Genomic DNA, 21,388 nt, shown 5'->3' on the forward strand with positions numbered 1-21,388 from the left:
CTCCTAAATTCAGGCCAAGCTGCACAGCAGTGCTTGGAAATAATCAGTGAAGGAAAACTGGAGGAAAGAAGAACATTTGGGAGGCATTCAGTCAAAAGACTGAATAAAAGACACTGTTAGCTCCACGAATTCTTGATGAAGGATTCAGCCCAGGGAGACACCATCCAGCACAACAGGCACCTGCCTGCACTTGCCTGTTTGCCTGTCCAGCACAGGTTATGCCTGTCCATGCTGAGCACCCCACACTGTCCCTGAGCTCATGGGCATTCCCCTCAATGGATAACAGTGGGAAACTCTTTGGAAGTCAGGGTTTGGACACATGCCCCAGCATGTCATGCTGGACCTCAGTCCCTTCACAGCAGATGCCCAGCAACATAATGGAGCTCGTGAATAGAGTCATTCAGAAGAGCAGACAGTTGTAGGCACAAGAAGTGAGCTAAGAGGTGCAGGCACAGCATGCCTTTCTAAAGAGATAACGACACAGCTTTGGCTTTAATTACAATTCAAGTGCCACAGCAACAGTGAGATCATTCAAGTCAATTCCTTCTGTCAGCTGCATCAGTGCAAATCAAAACTAACTGCAGGAGTCACACAGCTTGGTGCAGCCCTTGTTCACATGATAATAAATCAGGCAAAAATCCACTGGACTCAGTACAGCTGCATGGGTAAAAAAATAGTGCCTGTGGGTGGAGTCCTGGAAATCAGACCCCAGTGATATAAATCCACTCTGAGCAGTATGAGAAAGAGAAGAGAGTCTGATTCAGCTCCTCTCAAACAGAAAAGATGGCAAATGTCAGTAGTCAAAACATTTGCAATATGAATTTTTCTTGGCTTCTCTGCTGCCAGTAAATGAAAACTCAGATCTTTTTATTCAGGCATATTTTTTTGTTTCTCACAACTGCACTTAATCAAATAAAAAAGATTATTAAAATTCTTTGACTCACCAAGGAAATATGGGAAAACACAAACAAATAAAGTACCTAGCTAACAGACCTGATAAAGAAAGGATGTTTATACTATACAAATAGGACCTATAGATTCAAACTTCTGTTAATTCTGAACTTCTTCTTCAAACTTCTTCAAATTGCTCTCATTACACACAGGGTATATTACAATAGTCAACCTTGGTCTGACAGAGGTCCACCTTCTCCAATAGCCTCTTTGCCACAGCAAACATCTAGATGAAGCCTAAGAGCATTGCAAGCATGTGCCAGTGCTCTCCTAAAAAATCCTACTACCCTACAGCAAACTTCTGCTCAATGTCACTAAGACAAAAGTATTAAATTTATTGTTTTCTGGTGTAGTTTTCTTCCATTATCAGAAGTGGTTAATTCCATAGATAGTATATAGTTATACAAAGGCCTTTGCCCTGCCTATCAGTGAATTTGTACAAATTTTCATGCTAATGCATCATGAAAACAATTCACATGGTCCTAAGAAGGCATGTTCACTCTTAACCCAGAGGGGAAATGAGACATGGAGCCGCCTGAGTGCTGCAGCAAAGGCCAGTGCAGGATCAGCAGAGCAAAGAATACAAAGTTTTCCAAGCTCAACATGGGTGAGCTACCTAGTAAATCATCATTCTTCTCTACTACTGCCTCCAACACAAATGCTACTTTTGGAATGGTTAGGCGTTAAGTATTTCACCTTCTTGAATATATGTGGTTTCAATTCTAGTATTTCTGGCTTTAATTCCTAGACCAACCTCAGCTTTCACTGACAGCTGCACCAAAGGGAGCCCCAGCAAAGTCAGTGACGTTGCACTGGGCTTGAACACTTTGAGTTAATAACAAGCCCAAATGCATCATAAGAGAAGTGGCACAGTGCACACATCCTGTCTTTGCATTCAGACAAAAAGTCTGTCTCATTTTTCCTGCCCCATGCCCCCTCTGTGCCATAGTCCACAGTCTGCTTGCAGGATGCAAGTGGGTTCATTTGCACCCCTCACACCACTGCTGGTGGGGATCTGTCCTGATGCAGACAGTGCACATGGCCTTTCCTTTACAGATCAGATCCTATCCAGCACTATCAGAAATCTTCCTCAGTCAATGAGCAATTAAAATAATTACCTTTAATCATCTTCTTCAATTACTCCACAGTATTGAGGGAGGATTTGGAGGGCTGGGACCAGATGCAAGCATATTCTGTTGTGATTAAAAATGACTGAAATGCTCCAATGAATATAAACCACTGACTATTCACCTATTTTGGGAACAACCTCTGTATGTTTTAATCTGCTTCATATTTAAAGTCATTAGAGTGACACCAGGGAAGCAACAGAAAGCTGTGCTGAGTGCCCAGGAGCTCCTGAAGGGACCTCTTCAAAGGGGCTGCTACCTTGGAATGCATGCAAAACACAAAATATCTACTCAGAAGAAAAGGCCACTGTGTGCTCCTTCCTGCCAAAGGGATGCAGTGCCCAAATTAGAGCTAGAATGCCTCTCAGGTACCTCAGGGGGTCCTGGTGTGAGGAGATGACTGGATGTGTGTGGTGTGGGACTGTGGACAGTAGTAGGTTCGCAGGGACTTGGCTGGCAATGCCCAAGAATTCGCTTTCTCTTATAAGCAAACCAATGATATAAAGAACTAAAGAGAGAACTAACTGATATTGGGAAGGGGTAAAAAGTGATTGCAGAGGAAAAGGCAGAATATGTGAACTTATACTTGCATCAAATCACTGTTTTAGCAGTCAGAACAGCAGAAAAAACAGAGCGGTGCCAACAGTCATTATTTAATTTGGGAGTTTTACACTATCTGATACTCTACTGGAAACACTAAGTCTTCAAGTTATATAGCTGTGGCAACACCCACTATAATTTTAAATATACCTTGCTTTTCAGCACATTAATAAATAATGCAGATCTAATTCATAACATTTTTCAAATAATGTTAATGAGACAATAACTCAAATCTAGTTCCTATTACTGCATGATCTACACATACAAGATGGTGCAAATGGAAAATTATTCTCAAACCCATGTGATGTAACATCAACATAACCAATAAACTTTTGATTCAGATCCAATACCTGCCAGGCTTTTCAAACAAGATGATGAAGCTGTGACTGTACCTCCTGTATGAGTCATAAATGCCTTCCTACTATGACTAAAGGAAAATTCAAAATACATCTCATGTAGTTGATTATTCAGTAGAAAGTATTAATTGACCTAAAAGCACATGTTTTTTCAGGCATCCTTCTTGGGGAGGTGGTGTTATTGATCAGAATTGGGCTGAGGCTCTGAGCATGTCAGGGAAAAGAGCAAAGGTGTCTGTGAGAGCAGGAAGGCTCATTTCCAGCAGCAGCAGCAAAGAACACCATACCAGGATCAGGGGGAACCCAGAACTGGTACCTGGCCCCAAACCAAATAAGAGCTGCTAGTTCTCTGCTCCCAAGCCTTCCTACTATTATCTATTATCTTCTCCTGCATAATTTGTCATAATCTCTGACTCGTCAGGCCAATTAATCATGCTTCAGAAAAAATGAGATTTCTCACAAGGAGATTATCTGTCTCTGACAAACAAGGGATAATTCAATTAGCTTCCTTTTCTAAACATTTAGTAACTGGTTTTGGTAAATTAGTCCTTTTTGTAATTTAGCTATAATTTAGGAAGATTTAATATGTCATTAGGCACACCGAATTCTGTGTTAATATAACATTATGGCTGAGATTTTAATTGCCCCAGAGTCAGGAACTGTATACATAAATGGCTTGATTCCCACATGGAAGCAGCTGATAGGAAATACATAGAGCTCCACAGAAATTCTTCTCAAAATCCCCTCTTTTAGTTAAGCACATACATAAGGACTCTGGAGAATAGGAGGCTTTTGCTGACTTGGGTAGGAGCTCCAGGAATTCAGTGTAAAAGACAAATATTCACATATTTATTTGCAGAATCTCTACACACTACAGAAATGTATGGATTTAACTTGGATTTAACCCTCTTCACAGTTCTCAAAGTTCCTGTGTTGCATCCTGCAATTTCCTGGGAAAATCCCAGTGTCTAACAGTGGTACCTGACTGTGGCCTGTCTGATGAGAATTTCTTCTGTTTCATTCTGGAAACAGGTCTTTTAGTCCTTCTGGACATTGCCAATTGATACTAAAGTAATGGCATTAAATAAGTTGATGCAACTATACACTGAGAGTAAAAATCAGCATCTTTCATGCTGGGGGAAAATCAAGAGAAAATCAAAGCAATTGAGTTTTTAAAACTCAACATCCTCAACACTTATGTCTTTTAACACCCAGAGCAATTGGATGTTAAAAGGCATAAGTGGAGAAGCAGATTTTAAAGCAATGTTAAATGTTTTACCACAGCAGGGTCAGCCAGACTTTGCCTGAGCTGAAAGTGAAGATTTGGCCAAAGCAGAGTGATCCCCACACTGGCTGCAGCCTGGCCAGCCAGGATCCAGAGCTTCCTGACTGGTCTCTGCAACGACGGAGCTCAGGGCATTTCCCAGTACACTGAGTAGTAACCTGCCCATGGCAGATCCTTTCACAGCTCATGTTTGACTGTATGGATCCATCAAAAAGTCCTGTGATTTGCAGAATCTCTTCTTTCAGAGCATTTTAGAGCTCACGCCAAGGGCGGTCTCCTCTCATCATTTGAACAGATTTGCCAATTTCTATCAGAACTTGATAAAAGAGCAGAAGGCTCCATGACATTTACATTCCAGCATGCTTCATGAAGGTAAGCAACTAGAAAAAGAGGACACAAAACCCCATTTCAAGCTTTTTCCCAGACTAGGGCCTTCTCTAGATCTGTCTTTGCAGGTTACCTGATGCCTACTAAGATCCATGGCCTTGTTTAGCAAATATTAACCAAACACACAACCAAATCTGTTGGGAAGCCAACTTCATGAGTTCTGTTTCTTTCTCTCAGAAGACAGATCTGCTTACACTGGAAACACACATCTCTCAGCAGAAGTAGTAGGAAAAATGGCCACAGCTTACACCAAGGCAGTTCAGCCCAGCAGACTGGCACATGCCAACTCTGTGGTAAACCACACTGATGAAAACACTAAGATGGTTATCATAGACCTTTTTATGACAGCATTTCTGATTCTCAGCTGGAATGACTAGTACCCATTTACAGCCAAGTTGACCAAGAAAAGCCTCAAAGCAGCACAATCTGATTCTTCACCTGACTTGAAAACACTCTTCCCTGTCATGACAAGGGAGCTTACACCTCTCTCAAAATGCCAAGTGTTGTAACCACTCTGCCATCACACTTTCATTTAGAGAAAAACAAGAATTTTCCTCAATTTTATTTTAGGGTTAAGATACTGCAGGACTCATTAGATGTCATGCTGTTCACTAGTTTAAAGCCCTTAATTCATATTTGAAACAAATTGTATAAAACTGAGGCTTTTTCATTAGTTATTTCATGTGGTAATAGGAGACAGGATTCTGGACTCTGCGCACCAGCAAAGACTGGGAGTAACGATGGAATTAATTTAGCAAAGAGCAGTACAGACAGGAGGAGACTTCAGCCCATGTATTTTTTAATTTTAAATATTCCTATATTTAACTACAGTTCCAAACTCAATGCTTATTACTATTAAGGGATTTATTAGGCAAGGATTGGTCTGGACAAAGCCCAGCTGACCTCAGTGGGAATTTTGCCCAAGTAAACTTCCCATTGGAGTAGGCAATACTCTTTGTATGCTCACAATCATAAGCATTAGCAGAGACCAGACCCACATCTGAAAACTGTTTCATTAGATCTCAAAGGTACCATTACCAACAGAGGTGAAGCTTTAAAAACTATTGGGACAGATTCTCTCTGTGCCTTTTTTGGCCTGCATGGTGTCCATTAACACTCTGCAAGCAGCTGAAATGAATTCACAGCCCTGGGCTGCAGGGTGCATTAAGTTATTTTAATTTTCGTCCTCCACAACGCCATTGTGGGGTGTAAAAGTGAGGGTTGGAAAGGCAATTGTCTTGAGGAAAGTGTGTTCACAGCATGTGTGCAGCTGTGCCTTTAAAAACTGCTGCTGTGAGCCGTGTAGAAGGAAATGCTCAGCTGGATGGTGTTCCCTGCCGAACAGTGCTGACACATTCAGATATCACATTTACAGGCTGTCAGGCTCACAGACTTGGCGTTAGCTCAGGACAAAGTACAGTATCAGGGAGAATCAAACTATTCTGCAGAAATGGATAATAGAGTTGGGAAAACTCCCTACTAGTCAACAAAACCCTCAGAGAAGACCTGCACAGTTTCTACAGTTACAGTGAATGCTATCAGAAGGACACTGGGCAGAAAGCCAGTTTATTTCTGATAAAAGTTGGTTCTCAGTCACTTGAAGTTTTTATTAGTTTTCAATTAAGACAGCCAAAAGGCTCACAATGAAAATGGATTGCAGAACCTTAAGGAGGACTGCATTCTGTGCAAAAATGGAACAAGATTGTTTTAATGCAGGGGGAATGGAAAGTATTAAAGGAGTTTGTAGCAGATCTAAGACTTGGAAGATGAACATTTTTTTTTTTCTGGAGTGGGGAGGAAAGGGGTTGGGGGAGCATGATAGTTGACTAACCCTGATAAGAGCAGAATTCATCACTGGCGTGAAGTTACACATGCACAGAAAAGCCAGAGAGAGGACCATGAAAGACCCAGAAATAAACTCTGGCAAAACATCTGGAATCTGACAAGCAAAGGAAGTCACCCAGACTTAACTGAAGCTTACAGAGTGCTGGTTGCTCTGATATGGTGGCCATGATAGCATGCAAATACACCATAAGTAAAGAAATAAATACAGGAGCTGCTCATGGCATTCAGAGTACAAAACAACAGTATGTGACTCAACACACAAGCCAAAACCATGCCCAGAGCCTAAAAATATTATCAGAATCATAATTCTTGATGAGATGGCAAAGAAGACCTAGAAAGTTCAATGATAACAACACCAACACTGCTGCTTCTGGAGATGTCTGGACAGCATAGGCTACAAAACATGATTTGGCTGCAGCTGTGGGCTGCTCAATAATACTGTGTATTCTAAGATTCAGGGATGAAGGAAAATCTTATAGCTGATCTTAACATTCTAAGTCTGGTCAAGACAGTACACTCAACAGAGAAGGAGTGACCAAGACAACTAAAAAAGGCTTTAGTGACACTTTTGGAAAATTGGGATGCTCTCAAAGAGGGCTGAGCAGTGCTGAAAGGACATAACTTCTCTAACACACAAGCTACAAGAGTAGCTCCCACGAAAGCTACTCTTGTAAAGAGAGGGCAAGCTTAGACACATTTGTCTGGGAAGACAGGGAAGAAATATCAATCCAGTTGTTGAACATTTGTTCTGGTTGCTGAAAGGGGCAAAACAGACAGTTCATGGAAAGCCAAGATGTCCCTGAGGACAAATGCTGATTTGAAAAACATCAAAGTACAACTCAGGGTATTATTATTTTTAAATTTAAACTTCAAGTCTGCTTTTTCACATCTTATTAATCAGGAGATTGTACAGCATTTAAAAATGGAAATATCATCACTAGAAAGAACTACAGATGTTAATAATTAGTGACACATTATTCACATTTCATTGTAAAGCAGATGTGTGTATTAATCTAATTATAATAACATAACATAGGCCTTTGACATATTTATAAGCATATTTTTTTCTGTGAGTCAGAGTATGAATATGGTTTTGATTTTGTTTACTTTCCTAAGTTCAGTGTCAGAGAAGGAAAGTATATTTGTTACAGGCTAACAGATCAAAGGAAGCAGAGAAAGTCTCTGGCTATTATCGGAAAGCCATGTTTTGACAGTAGGCATTTTCAATGGGTGAGTGGAATGTTATGATCTCCAGCTTCACTCAAATTACTTCTTTTTGATGATAATACTTCCTTATTCTGAGGCTATACCACAAACAATTATGGAACATTTTGGAGTCTGCATTGTGTGCTATTACTTTTAAAAGATAGTATCCTGCTTCCTTTTTTTCCCTGTAATCTTTTTTTTTCTTTTTCTTCAGAGCAATGTTCAAATACACTTCTTTTTGGAAAATTACTTGCCTATTCCATGGCTCATATTATGGTCGTTTAGCACTGCGATCATTCACTTTCTGGCTAGCTTTTCTTTTCAGTCAGTGTTGACTGCCTTTGCACTGAGGAGTCTGAGTAACAAAATAAATGAATAAATCATCCTTCAAGAGCAGAATCCCAGCAAATATTTAACAAGATACTACAAGGTAAAACATACCTTATGTGCCAGTCAAGCAGAATTTAGATGCTCTCACTCACCCATCAGATTTAACTTCAGAGGTTTTCTAGATTCAAATACAAACTTCCCTTAAAGATCAGCATGACATCTATTGTGAGTGCCAGAGAAGGAGGTGAGTTCTCCTCCTTCTCATTTGTGTCTCTTCACAGCCTCTCAGACACACACAGACCTTGCAGCCTGGTGAAGTCAGTCTCAGGTGTAGGACACCCTTCAGCAGTAACTTCCCAGATGGAAGCCTTTGCTCAGTGTCTGCCATGGACAACATGCATTTTTATAAAAGTGTAGCTCCAAGAAACTGCACTGTTTTTCTAGCTGTAATCCCACAAACCCATGAAAAGCAACTCAGCCACTGCTTATTGGCCCTCCTCATCAACAGTACCCATCAGAAACTTCCACTGCTATTATTAAAAACTGACTTTGGCCATCAGAGTAGAAATAGTCTAGCATAGGCTCTCCACAAAGAGATGTTTTGTGTTCTTTAAACTGTGCAAATATTAGTATTCTCTTTAAAACAAACCAACCAACCAAGCCACCACTGGAACTTTGCCAATATCTGGCTTAATATCATCACAGTACACTTTTAATGCCTTCATGGGTGACAAAAATAATTTTTCATTTTTCCAGGGTACAATCCCGAGTTCAAAGCCGCCTATCCTAAGCCAAGGTTTTCTGTCATTTAGAAAGTGCAGAGGAAAAGCCTTCTTAGTCTTCTACAGAGGAATTTGGGAATTTGATGGATGCTCACTTGTAATTCTGCCCACGTCCCAGCTGCCCTGCACAGACTATTGTTCCATGTAGCCATGGAGCCAGCAAATCATACCAGACACAGTCAAAAGGGATCTGGCTGCTACTTTACCACATCAAAATCACTAGTTTTTAATGGGTCAGGACCTCTCCTCTTCCATCAAACAATGCAAATAATTTGGTGCCCTTCGCAGGCCTGCTGTTGAAGCAGTTATCTTCTTCCTGGTTTAGGAGACAACTTTGTCTATTGCCTTCTCATGTAAGGAGAGGAATGCAAGAAAAAAAAAATCAGATTCTTTTTTTTTTAATAGGTAGTACATATTTGAGACCTTATCCAAGGCAACTTTTCAGACAGAAGAAATACAAGCTGATTTGGTGATATAACATCCCTACATCTTTTCCACGTGGCCACAACAATGATAAGAAAAATATCTATATTTGGTTAAGGGATGTATCCAAGCTTATGGTATGTGCAGTATGTGAGACATGGCTTCTTTCTCTGCAAAGAATCATTTAACAAATGGCACTTGAACTTCTGTACTTTGAAAATGAACAGACAACATATATCTTTTGCTCCTTATTTTTACCTTTAAAGGAAAGAAGATGAAGAACACAATATTCTGTACCTGACAGCCTTTAATGTGCTACAGCATCTGCCCATTTTTCACTTAGATGCAATATTGAGGAACATATGTCCTCATCTGCAACATGAAAGACAATCTACTCTAAAATACCCACTATTTGAAGGACATGAAACAAATATTTTGTTTATTCAAAGCTGGGTCAAAAATTCTTCAGAAAGATTATCTTAAAAACACAAGTGAGATAACTTTTTAAGCAGTTCACAGACCTACTGGATATTTGGATAAACACTTTTTCATTATTTCACTGCTCAGCAGGAAACATAGCCACTTGTCTCATCCATAACTCCTCCTGAGGCTCAGAGGTCAAAGTTCAACCACTCATCAAACCTATATAGCATACAAAATTTGACTGAAGTTTCCAGATTAAACTGTCTCTGATAAAGATATTTACTGGAAGAATTCCTTAAGAAACAGTAGGCTTTTACTTCTGTTTTTAAGTTTAAAGAATCTGTTTTAAAATTAGCAGCTGCCAAAGTGTAGCGCCACCATTCCTGACAACAGAACAAAAGTGCAGCACATCTTCCAGGGACATTCCTGAGGTTAGGGAAGGATTCCCTGCTTTTTTGACAACAAACTGCACTGTGAGTATGTGCATGGGTATTTTGTTTTCAGCTTGCAATGTTTTAAAAAAACTCGAAACTCAGAGTCACAGTATTTATTATCCAAATAAGAAATCTGATCAAGGAGTTATTATCCTTAAGAAAAGCAGAAATAGAAGAAACTATTGGTAGACATGGTAGAAAATGGAGATCAGAGGGCAAGATTCTGTCTGTGTCCAAGAGGGACAAAGTAGGTCAGAGACAAAATATTGTTATTTCTTGGGATGTTTCTTGAGATAAAAAAGACCTTAATTTTTTTTTTCCTGTGGTGTGTTCAAGGATTTAGTATTTCTACTAAAGGAGACAACATACAGAAAGCATAAAGCAGTCTCAAAAATAAACAAGGCTAGAAGAGCTCTTTAGATCTCATTTAGTCCAACATTCTTCCCTTTAATTCATCTTCACTCAAACCTTGCATTCCACAGCCATTCAATTCTCTGCTTTGACACTACAATCTCTCAATCCAAGTGACTGGGTAAGAGCAGATCAGAAATATCAGGAAGGGGAAAGGGTACATGTCTTGTAATATTTCTGGTTTCTGAACAGAAGCAGGTAGGTCAAAAGAATTTATGTGGAAGCATTTATTCTTAAGATACATCAAGGCTAAATGTGCTACTTTGGAAAATTTGTTGAAGAGATGTTTGAAAACTCGTGACAATAAATCCAAGCATAACTTTACAAATCCGAGACAAGTACATTACACCTTCCGACCTTAGTTCACTGCTTTTGTAGTGTGACTTTCCAGGAGCTGTGTAGCAGCTATTCAACCATCCCTGTGTGAGTGCAGCAATTGTTTCATGATCAGCTTCACCTTAAAATGTTCTCCCTCCCATCAAGCCTTACTCTATCAGAAATCACATCTGGCACCATGTGAGCCACAACTGCCACCCTGTCCACAGAGGAGGGATGCACTAGAAAACTTCTGTCTCCTCAGCCCAGACCTAAGTGACAAAGGAGCACATTGAGTGGTTGGGTCTGATTAGTGAGTCTCTGAGACACATCTTGCTGAGACAGCACATGCTGCAAACCATATGAAGCTGGAGAAGTCTCCTGGGAACACAGTACCGTGTGTTTGCCCTGCCCTTAAGTATTTGTTTATTCCAGCCATAGTCAGAAAAAGGACACTGAACCAGAAGGATCATTGCTTTGTCTCACTAGAGTCATCCTTATATCAGTCAGTTCCTTAGAGAGAAGGTCCAGAGAAAAATTATGAACATAAAGTCCATAAAAAATATGGTGCCAGCACAGGTTGTGTGGAAAGCACAGACTGAATTCCATGAAACATGAGACTTCACAAATAAACCATATCCTGAAGTTTTTCAGAGAAACTTGTCTTTCCCCAAACCTGTTTGCAATACTTATTTGGGGAGGAAGGCAGGCCAGAACAGGTGATAGCCCAGTGCATTGTCAGGAAAGCTCTCACTGACTGTGTGGTTCTGGAGTCTGTGCCCTCTCTGAGCTGAGCAGAGGGGGATCAGCAGGCTCAAGGGGGTAGCTTGAAGTCCTGTCAGTAATATTTTTACTGGAACAGGTGCCTAATGAAAATGCATAGCCAGAACATACCAATGCACTGAAAAGCCTTTGAAATCCATCTTAGCGTGACATTTGCTCACCTACTGCCAGAAATAAGGCCAGCAAAAAGTGACATTGTAATATTTTTGGAGGATAGAACTGGAGCAGCAATGGACTTTGTAATGGTTCCCAAATGACACTGCCACCTACCATTCTCTGAAGCTGACACTGCTCTACACAGCTTTATGAAGCTGGAACTGTGTCTTTGTACACGAAAATCACAGTAAGACTCTTCAACTCCTGCACACACCTAACTATGCAGGAAGTACACATGACAGAGTCTCTAAACACTCCTGCAAAACACCTACAGGTCTCATTTTTTTCTCAGGATTAGCAGTGCCCTGAAAATTGGAATGATCAAATGTGAAACAAAAGCTCAGAAAAACATACAAAATCCCCTGTGCTTTTGTTCAGTCCCAAACATAATCATATAAGTAATAACAAAAGCAAGTTTCTTGCACCAAAACAAAATGTGCTCTTATTTGAAGAAAGAGAAAATGGAAAATACATTACAGCATCAATAGTAAGGATTTCACCTCTTTGTGAAAGTATGGCTGCACAACAACCACAAAACCTCACACCCTACCCAGATACGTTAGTATCCTTCATTCGTGACCCTGAAAGAAAAAAGGGAAAGGGAATGGAAGAAGGACATTTTACACAGAGGGAAAGGAAATCTGCAGTTAACCACATCAGTCTATCTATCTAGATATTTTCCAATCAGTCAGAAATAAATAGCCACAAAAAAAAAAAAAAAGATCTAAGCCCCAAACACTGTGTAAACATTGCATGATGTTCAGAGACCTAAAAAGCATGATGCTTACAATTGGAAGCTCTTGTTTTTTCTGTTGACAAGGAGCTGGGCTCACAAAACAATATTTTCCACGTGCTGATCCACTAAAAAGCCATAGAAAAATACCAGGAGCAGAACCACGTTGTTCAGAAATTCTGGATTGCTACAGTTCAAAGGTCACCTGGCAATTTTAAAGGAATAGGAAAATTTGGGTGCAGGTCCAAACACTCTTCATGCTTGGCAACATTGGATTTTATCTTCTCTGATCACTGAATATTCATTTTTAGTTGGGATTCCTTGGGCCATGGGAGCTACCAGCTGCTGGGTTCTGAAAAAGACTTGGCCATAGCTCGCGTCTCCGATGGTGGGTTCTAGGCAGGCAGAGAGCATCTTTGCACGCTGCCTGCATGAGGGGTGCAAGAGTGATATGCTGTAGTTGCCCTGAAAGATGGAAGTTAAGAGCACAGGTGGAAGTTAAGAGCACAAAGTTCAGAAACAGTTTATTGCTGCATATGGGGAGCAAACTCCCATACATCACTGAGAACAAGCACAGCTCTCCTTAACAGTGTATCAGGTATGAAAGCAGGCAGCCCACCCCAGCCCATCAACACATGGTGAGAGCTGCAGCCTTGAGAAAACCTTTTTTCCATGCTAGAACCCTGTCAAAGCAGCCCAGTGTGAGTTGCAGTGGATGCCACCGTGTCCCTCTGACACACTGCAGCACTACTGTAAGGGCAAGCCACAACCCTGCTCACAGGAATCCTGCAGCACATTCTGGAGACAGATTTGGGAATGCAAGTAAGACCTTTCAAAGAAAGAAGGCAGGTTAAGAACAGCTAGAGAGGGAGGACAGGACAGCAAAAGCCAAGAGGCTGTGGTTACCTCTCCTGACAGATGTGACTTTGCAGAGAGGCAAAGGGGATTTGCACAGCAGGTCTCACCCCGAGCGACCAAAGCTGATGATTTCAATAACACTGCCCCAGGGAGAGAGGGGCTCCAGGCTCTGCAAACAGTCAGTCTGCGCTGTGTCAGCTGCACTGGAGTGCTGATTAGGCACTTTTCTCCTCATTCAGCAGGAAATGAGGCCACATACGTGCTGCCAGAGCAGAGAAAGCCATATCCTGCGGGTCAGAGGCTCCACTGGCGTGCGTCAGCACACTTCCAGAGCAGCAAAGGGAGAAGCACTGCCTTACAGAGAGAGATGTGCACCCAGCCTGGGGGAGAGAAAGGGAATTGCACTGCATGTTCTTTGGCCTTTGGGATTTTTGGTGCATGGTTAAACTGTGGTGGTATCAGGTAAAATCTTGAAAAAAATTTTTACAAAAGCAGAAACATCTAAGCAGCAACAAATGGGTGGAAGGGACATAAGATATTAAGAGTGAAGAAAGGCGGATCATACATTTGCCACCCTTTATGCTGGTTGCCTCAGTTCTAATAGCAAAGCCTTCCAACAGAGGGACAAAGGAAGGTTTCACCCACCTGCAGCCCAGAGGTAAGAACCAATTTGTAAAAAGTCACTGAACAAATCAGCATCAAACCTGGGAAGATGTGAGGTGAGAAGTTTATGTTTGTTCACAGCTCACTGGTCTGACTAGTGAGTCAGGTCCATAACTACTGGTCCACGAGTACATCCTAAGAGATTGGCACAATGTAGACCCAGGTGTGTTAGGTGCTGGGTTACCTGATGAGTGCTGCTGGCAGTGCAATTTAGAGAGAGCGAGACTTGTACATAGATTTACAGGTCCTTTTCTAGCTGTGCAAAGAAAAGCTCTCCCTTAGAAAAAACCTAAAAGGGCAGCATCACCTGAGCTCATTTATGCAATGACAAGTAAAAAAGATTTTAAGCCCAGACCATTTTTAAAAGTACCTTTGGAACTTTAGAATAAATATCCCTTTAAGAATAAGCATCACTTTTTATGTTGTTGAAGAACTTTTAAGACAGAGCAGTAAAAGTGATTCTACACAACAGACAGAACCCACAACACAGAGGGACCTGTCAAAAGTACAGAGATCACAAGTGCAAAACAGAAAGAGCATGTTTTCAGTAAACTGTCAGACATGAGAGATTTCACAAGTCCAGATGTGCCTTTGACTCTTCTTCTGTCTTTTATCATAGGCAAATACATTATATAAAACCTTCTCCCCAGTTAAATGATCTATTTCTGCCCCAAAGCTTTTCAGGGTTCTTGATACAATTAAAGGAACTGTTGGTGCAAACAGGAATTGTTGACAAACAAGAAGTATTGATGCTGATTCTTGCAGTGCATCTTTCAGCTCTGTAGGGCCCAGGCACTCACGTGGGACCTTAGGCAGTCCTTATTGATTTCTTTACACCAGTATTTTGTACACACCATTAAAAGATTAACAGGCTGAAGGAATTTATGAGAGACATGGAGTGAGGCATGAATTATATGAGAAGGTTTAAGATGTCCATCCAACCTATCTTGTCTCAAGCAACAGTAAGGAGTAGATGCTTTGGAAGGGTGTGCAAAATCAGTCATCCCTGGTTTCCTCTCTATTAGCAGTCCAAGGATTTCCTGAAATTGAGTTTCCATCAGAACTATCAAACTACATAATTGCTGGTAGAATGTTTTTGGTGAATTTGTCCATTTTTTTTTAAATTAACTTACCTCTTTGATAGGATTTCCCTTCGCTGTGTTAAAGGAGTAGCTTTGAATCTACAGATTTCAATTATTTCCCCAGGCAGTAAAAATTTTAAAAACTGCTTCTGCTTCCTCAAGTCTGCTGATTGTTCTGTGCATAATCCAGACCTGTCAGTCTCTTGTGAGAAGTGTTTGCTGTATGGACAGTAAAGGTTCTCCCTGGAGGAAACAAATTACAAAATTTTAAAGGCAGTTTTCAGTCTCACAAGGATCAGATTTAGCACACGCTAAATTTTCTGTGATGCTTAAAAGCAGACATGTATTATCCTGTCTAAGTGATTACTAGGAGAGGGGTGGAGTAGCTAAATTCACACTAATTGCCCTATCCAGGGAAGCAGGAATGCCAATGTGTTTGTATCATCCATGCTTCTACAACCTGAATATATAACCCATCATACCTGCAGGCAGAAGTATTGAATTCATGTCTGGGGAGATTTGAAGGCTTTCAAGTGATAAACACTTCAAAAGGAGCATGGGGGAAAAGCAGGAATGATCTGCAAGGTGCCAACTTCCCTTGTCCATTCTGGCCTGGCACTGTAGTGCCATTAGTACTACAGTAGTTACCATCCTGAAGACAGGGATGCTAACTTTAAGGTGATGCACCTTAAGCTACTGTAGCAATTAATTCAGGATGGTTTTAGAGAGCCTGATTGTCAGTGGGCAGGAGGTGCTGTCACAGCAGAAGGCAAACACCAGAGCACGGTGTGCAATGTCCTGGCACGGGTATCCTAAATGCCTGCAGCATTCATCCCCATGCCTGTTGATGGGCTGCTCCTGCCTGGCAGACCCCTTGCCCCCAGGCGGCCACCACCGGAATGGGAGATAGTCACAGTAAGACTCTATATGACAGCTAGAACTGCCAGGGAATGGTGGTCCTGTTCCAGTTGTGGAATGGGATGAGTGGAATGGGGCATGAGGGCGTGCAAAATTGCCACCACGTCAGGAAACCTGAGAAGATGCCTGATACAGCCTTCCCCATCGCAGCAATCTACCCCACAGCCTCCGAGCTGCCTCACCTGCTCATACAGAGGTTTTCTGTACTCAGGCTGGGAGTATTTCCCATCGACACACATCTGTGTCCTTTGGGCAAGGAGGGTATGTGTGTGCAGAGAGGATCGCGGAGGCTAGCGATGGAGCATCTCTGTCTAGCCCTAATGCCACCCTACAGCGGTGATGTGGACAGAAACGACAGGGAAAGGGGGTGAGAAAAAGCGGGGAGTTGAAGGGGAGCAGGACACTGGGGAGAGCAAAAACGTAGGGAGGGAAGGAAGAAAAAAAAAAAAAAAAAAAAAAAAAAAAAAAAAAAAAAAAAAAAAAAAAAGGAGGAGAAAGGGGAGGAGATGAAAAGCAAGGGGAGAAGGGAGGACCGGAGGACCGGGCGGGGAGGAGGCGAGAGGCCGGGGAGGAGAGGAGAGGAGGGCGGCAGTCGGCACAGGGACCCGGCGCCCCGCGGGCCATGCGCCTCCTGGCTACGGCGCTGGCCGCCCTGCTGGCCACGGCCTCGGCCCCAGGTAAGCGGCACCGCGGGGTCCGCGCCCGGCGGGCCCCCAGCCCTGCCCCGGCCCCCAGCCCCGGTCCCCGCCGCGGGCCGGGCTGAGGCGGCGCCGGGCGGGGGCCGGAGCCGCGCTCGGAGCCCCCGGAGCCTCCGGCAGCGCGGGCCCTGCCCCGCTCCGCCGCCGCTTCCCCGCGCCCCCGGCAGCCGCGCTTCTTCACGGCCATCGGATCCTTTCAGAAAAGAAAACCCTTCCCGTGCAAGTTCGTGGAAATGGGTCCCTTAGCCACTTCTATGCTAGCCAAAGCCGAAGCAAAGGGAGGTTTGGCATTGCTTTTTTCCACAGGTGCCCTGATCCCGTTGGCATCTGGTGGAAATGGAACCTGTAGGGCGCTTGTAAAAAGCGTCCTCCTTTTTAGACCTCTTTGCCTCCAAAAACAAAGGTGTATTGGACAGTGTTGTGTGACCTGAAGCTGCAGAACAGGCGCAGAGTCTGGATCTGAACTCCAGGTGCAGTGAGCTTAGAGGGGTGGGGAAGCCTTGCTCATTCAAGGCTAATGAAGGGGTTGAATTTGAACTCCACTCCAGAAGGGCAGGAGATGGTGGAGGCAGAGGCTTGGTTCAAGTCCATCTTTAGTCGATGCAGAAGCTTTCTCTGAGGGGGAGCCTCTGACTTGTGAAACTTGCAGACAGATCTGTTCAACTGAAAACAGCTGGTTGTTTTTTGGTGCTCTTGCTAGCCCGCTCCTAATTATTTTCATTTAAACAAAGAGCTTTGCTTCTTCCTGGCTCATCTGCTCTTTTTAATTGTAAGGAAATCAAACCAAAGCAGGCTTTGACAGTAGCATAACTTCACTGAATAAACTACAACGCAGATAAAAGCTATCCCATATGCTTCTGGTAATGCAAAGCTGAGATCAGAAGGTAACCACCCTGGTTGCATGCCCCTCTGGTCCCCAGACATCCCAGTCCCCCAGCTGTCAGTCCTTGCAGCACTAAACCTGGACTGTGAGCAGTTGTGCATAGGAACAACTCCACTCTTATCTCAGCTGAAGTAAGTGGGATTCTCCCACAAAACCGCAGCCATGCTGGAATTGCTCACAACATGTAAGTACCCAGTGGCCGCTGTAAGTCCTTTGGCACTGTTCCAGCACAGACGGAGGGGAGAGGCCTTGCCATAAACAAGTTTCTGAGTGCTAGAAGTGTAGTTTGGTACTCCTGACAGTGCTGTTAAAAGTGTTCTGCTGTGTAATATGGCAGACAGCAAAATCCAGATCTAGCTAATTCTTGGACTTGAACTGGTGGAAGCAGACTACTATTTTCAAAGTGGGATTTTTCAAAACAGAGCTTAGGTAGTTTTCACCTTTCCTGACTCCCCACAGGCTACTGAGACGTGCTGGTGGAACATACCAGAGAAGCAAACAGCTAAAATGTTGGGATGGGAGCAACTAAGCAAGGTCATCGTAAAAAGGAGAGAATTTTGATGCTTAAGCACACTGCAAAGACATCACCAAGTCTTTGACTCTCTCTCCTCCCCCCTTTTATAAATAATTTCCCGTTCCAAGCAGAAACGAGACTGAAATCCTTGTGGTGAGCTCCACCTGAACGGGTACATCGTTCTATATTGGGAAGGCAGAAGAAGATAAACAGTGATTCCTCTGCTGTTGAAACAGCAATCTGAAGTCTAGAAACTCGGTGCTGTGTTGGCACACAAGCCTGCTCTTAAGTTGTGAAGTCTCCTGCTCTTGGCAAGGAGCCCATTACAAGGGTAAACCTTATGCTGGGGTTGACCAGTGCCTGCTAATTCAGGAGGAACATGTCCACTAGTGTCTAAGAGCCTTGAATGAGGGCTTTCCTTTCCACATAGGAAGTAAATGAACTCTTTCCTTCAACATCCACTGTTCCTCCTCCAATGGCAGTAGGAGGATAAAATCAAATGGATACTGTTTTTTTGCTTTATTTAAAGCATCACCCAACCCTGTTCAACATGAGCTGATACCATGATAAAAGCAGCATGAGATTTCCAAAATTCTCTCCATTGCTGTACTTGTGCAGCTGTACCAATGGGAGCCATGGAAGATAAGGAGATAGGTTCCCACTTCAGAAACATGAAGGATGCAAAATTTGAAATGTCCCCAGAGGAAAAGTAGAAGCTTTAGGTATAAAATACCAATGTTTGTATGAGTGTAAACAGCTAGAAAGGGATCAGAGTCTCCTTCTACAATGCTGCTTTATCTTCTCATAGAGGCTTCCATCATCACCATATCTAACTTCCTCTGTATTTTCTCTTGGGTACTTCTTGGCATTGTATTCTGCCTAGTTTGGAATTCAGCAATGAGTTTCTTGCCTTTTATTTTGGGACTCCATTTCACAATTACTCCTAGCCAGATTTTTCAAAAAAATTCACATGTCAGGAAAATGACATAATTGTTTTTCTTTACAGTTTTCACGATGTGGTCATAATTCCAGTAGAAAAAAGGTCTTTGTTTTTCATTTACCCAAACAATAACTTTATAAATGATTTATTAAACATTTATTGCCTAAGTATGTTTGAGTACCCCTAAAATTGTTGAAAATCTCAAAGTTATTCCTTATTTACTAAGCAGCACAACCTTCAAAATTTAATCTCATTTTTATGGCAGAGACAGCCATTTACTGATTTCCCTTCTGCCAGTAAAGCACCAAGGCCAGTAAGTCCTGAGAATAATAACTGAAATGGCTTTCCATGCCTGGAATCCCTTTTGGTGAGATTCAACCTTAATTTTAAATTTCAGCATCCTGTTGTATTTATATTCTTTCTGCAATCCGAAATAGCCTCTTTGGCATTTATGTGAATTGCAGACACACAAATAATGCACAAATAATTTTATCAATAACCTCATCCATACTTAGCTGTAGTTTCTCCAAGAAAATTTTTTTAAAAGCCAAACTGTTTTTTATACAAAATATATTCTCTTTCATAACAAAAAAATAATGTCTACTTGGAATAAACATGCCCTTCTGTAGAGATTTTGACTGAAGTGGCACAAAATAATTATCATACTATTAATTTTCAGAATTCTGCTCAAACAGTTGCAATGCAACTTATTTAATTTAGTGGATTTACTGTAAGTAAGGTGATATAATTCACCGCTTCATTTCAGTGCTTCACAGGGACCGTAAAACCAGTGTCTCTGTCTCCAAAACTCCTTCAGAAATAGAATGGAAATACTTTACTTGCTTATTTTGAAGATAAATATTTGTTTGTGTTTCAGGAGCTGATGTCAGACAATAGTCTCTGCCAAAATGCTCATCCTCTTTGTTAGAATGTTCCTTGCTGATGTGCTAGAAAAGTGTCCAGGAATGAAAATATCATTCTCCCAGAGTTGCAATTCTCATTAGTATTTGAGTACAGTACAGTATTCACATAACAGGAAGTTCAGAGTTTAGAGGACAGTTCATGCTTTGCATAGTGCATTGCAGGGAGTCCTTGCTCACTGCTGGAATATGGTTCTCTCTCTAGTGGATGCCCTCAGAGCACCAGGTTAAACATCACAAGTCATGTAGGGAGCACATTGCCACAATGCACCATTGGTCAAAAATAGATCACTCTCTGAGATGACTAATCAGGATATTCTTAATGTGCATTAGGAAGGAAATAAAATGAGTGTTGATTCCCATGCCTCAGAAAATCAGTTCATTATAAATCAGTTAGGTCAGGAAAGGGAAATCTTCCTCTAATGAAGAGCTGTGGACACTTTTTTCAGCCTTCATGTATACTAGCTATTATTAGAAGTAAAGCTGAGAGACAACGAACTGGTCTAAGTGATGGTTTAGGATGAAAAACATTAAAGACAAGAATCAGAAATAAATGGAAAAATTGAATAATCATTTGTCCCGATATGAGCTCATGTCATATTTTGTCATGCAAATAGTATCAGATTAACTTGAATTTGTAGTCAGAAAAACGAGTCTGGTGGATTTAACCCAGGTTTGAGATGATCATTTGATTATGAGAGAACATTAAGGAGAACATTACTTGAAACAGAGGGCATGGGGAATTGTAGGATATAGAGAATTCAGTGGTTTTCCAGTGATAATCTGGAGAACAGTATGATGTAAGGTCTGCACAAATGATGTCTAAAAGAAGCAGACAGAAGTATGCATATTGAAACTGTGACCTTAGTAAATCAGCAAGACAAAGCACATAGGAAAAACTGAGGATGGGGTTACAGACATGGAGCAGAAGTTAGTACGGCAAAGTCACGTACTTGGGGATTAGTAAGAATTTCTTTGATGCACTGGTAACTGAACCGCAAATGACGAAGAAGGGAAAACACTCAAGTATGCTATTTATTTATAACCTGGCACATAATCACATATGAAAGTATAATGAAAAAGGACAAGATAATTCTGGGATATACCAGGCAACATATATCCCAGTCAAATCTGAGAAGTACTGTGAGTATTCCCAGGACATTGGAGAACTTCTTTCCAGAACTGCAGTCAGTTATTAAAAAAATAAATTAAATACAATCAAACCCAAAATTTAAACTGTAACTAATGCAGAGAAGGGCTGTTAGGGTGAATAGGGAAGACACTACTTTACTAGAGGAGACTAACAGAGCTTGTCTTCTTTAGCTCAACAAAGCAAAGGCTGAGGCCAGATAATTGCTTTGTATA

General features: G+C 41.8%; 1 protein-coding gene across 1 annotated transcript in view; it reads left to right on the top strand.

Annotated features, from left to right (window-relative positions):
• The first annotated feature begins 16,674 nt into the window (after positions 1 to 16,674).
• The window catches only part of VSTM4 (V-set and transmembrane domain containing 4), a 30,688-nt gene continuing 25,974 nt past the window's right edge, over positions 16,675 to 21,388 (top strand). Inside the window, exon 1 of the mRNA XM_066323893.1 lies at positions 16,675 to 16,745. Within this exon, the coding sequence (XP_066179990.1) occupies positions 16,691 to 16,745 (55 nt within the window). The 5' untranslated portion in view covers positions 16,675 to 16,690. The remainder of the gene's footprint in view (positions 16,746 to 21,388) is intronic.

This window comes from Sylvia atricapilla, chromosome 8 (assembly GCF_009819655.1).
Source record: "Sylvia atricapilla isolate bSylAtr1 chromosome 8, bSylAtr1.pri, whole genome shotgun sequence".
Classification (NCBI taxonomy): Eukaryota; Metazoa; Chordata; class Aves; order Passeriformes; family Sylviidae; genus Sylvia; species Sylvia atricapilla.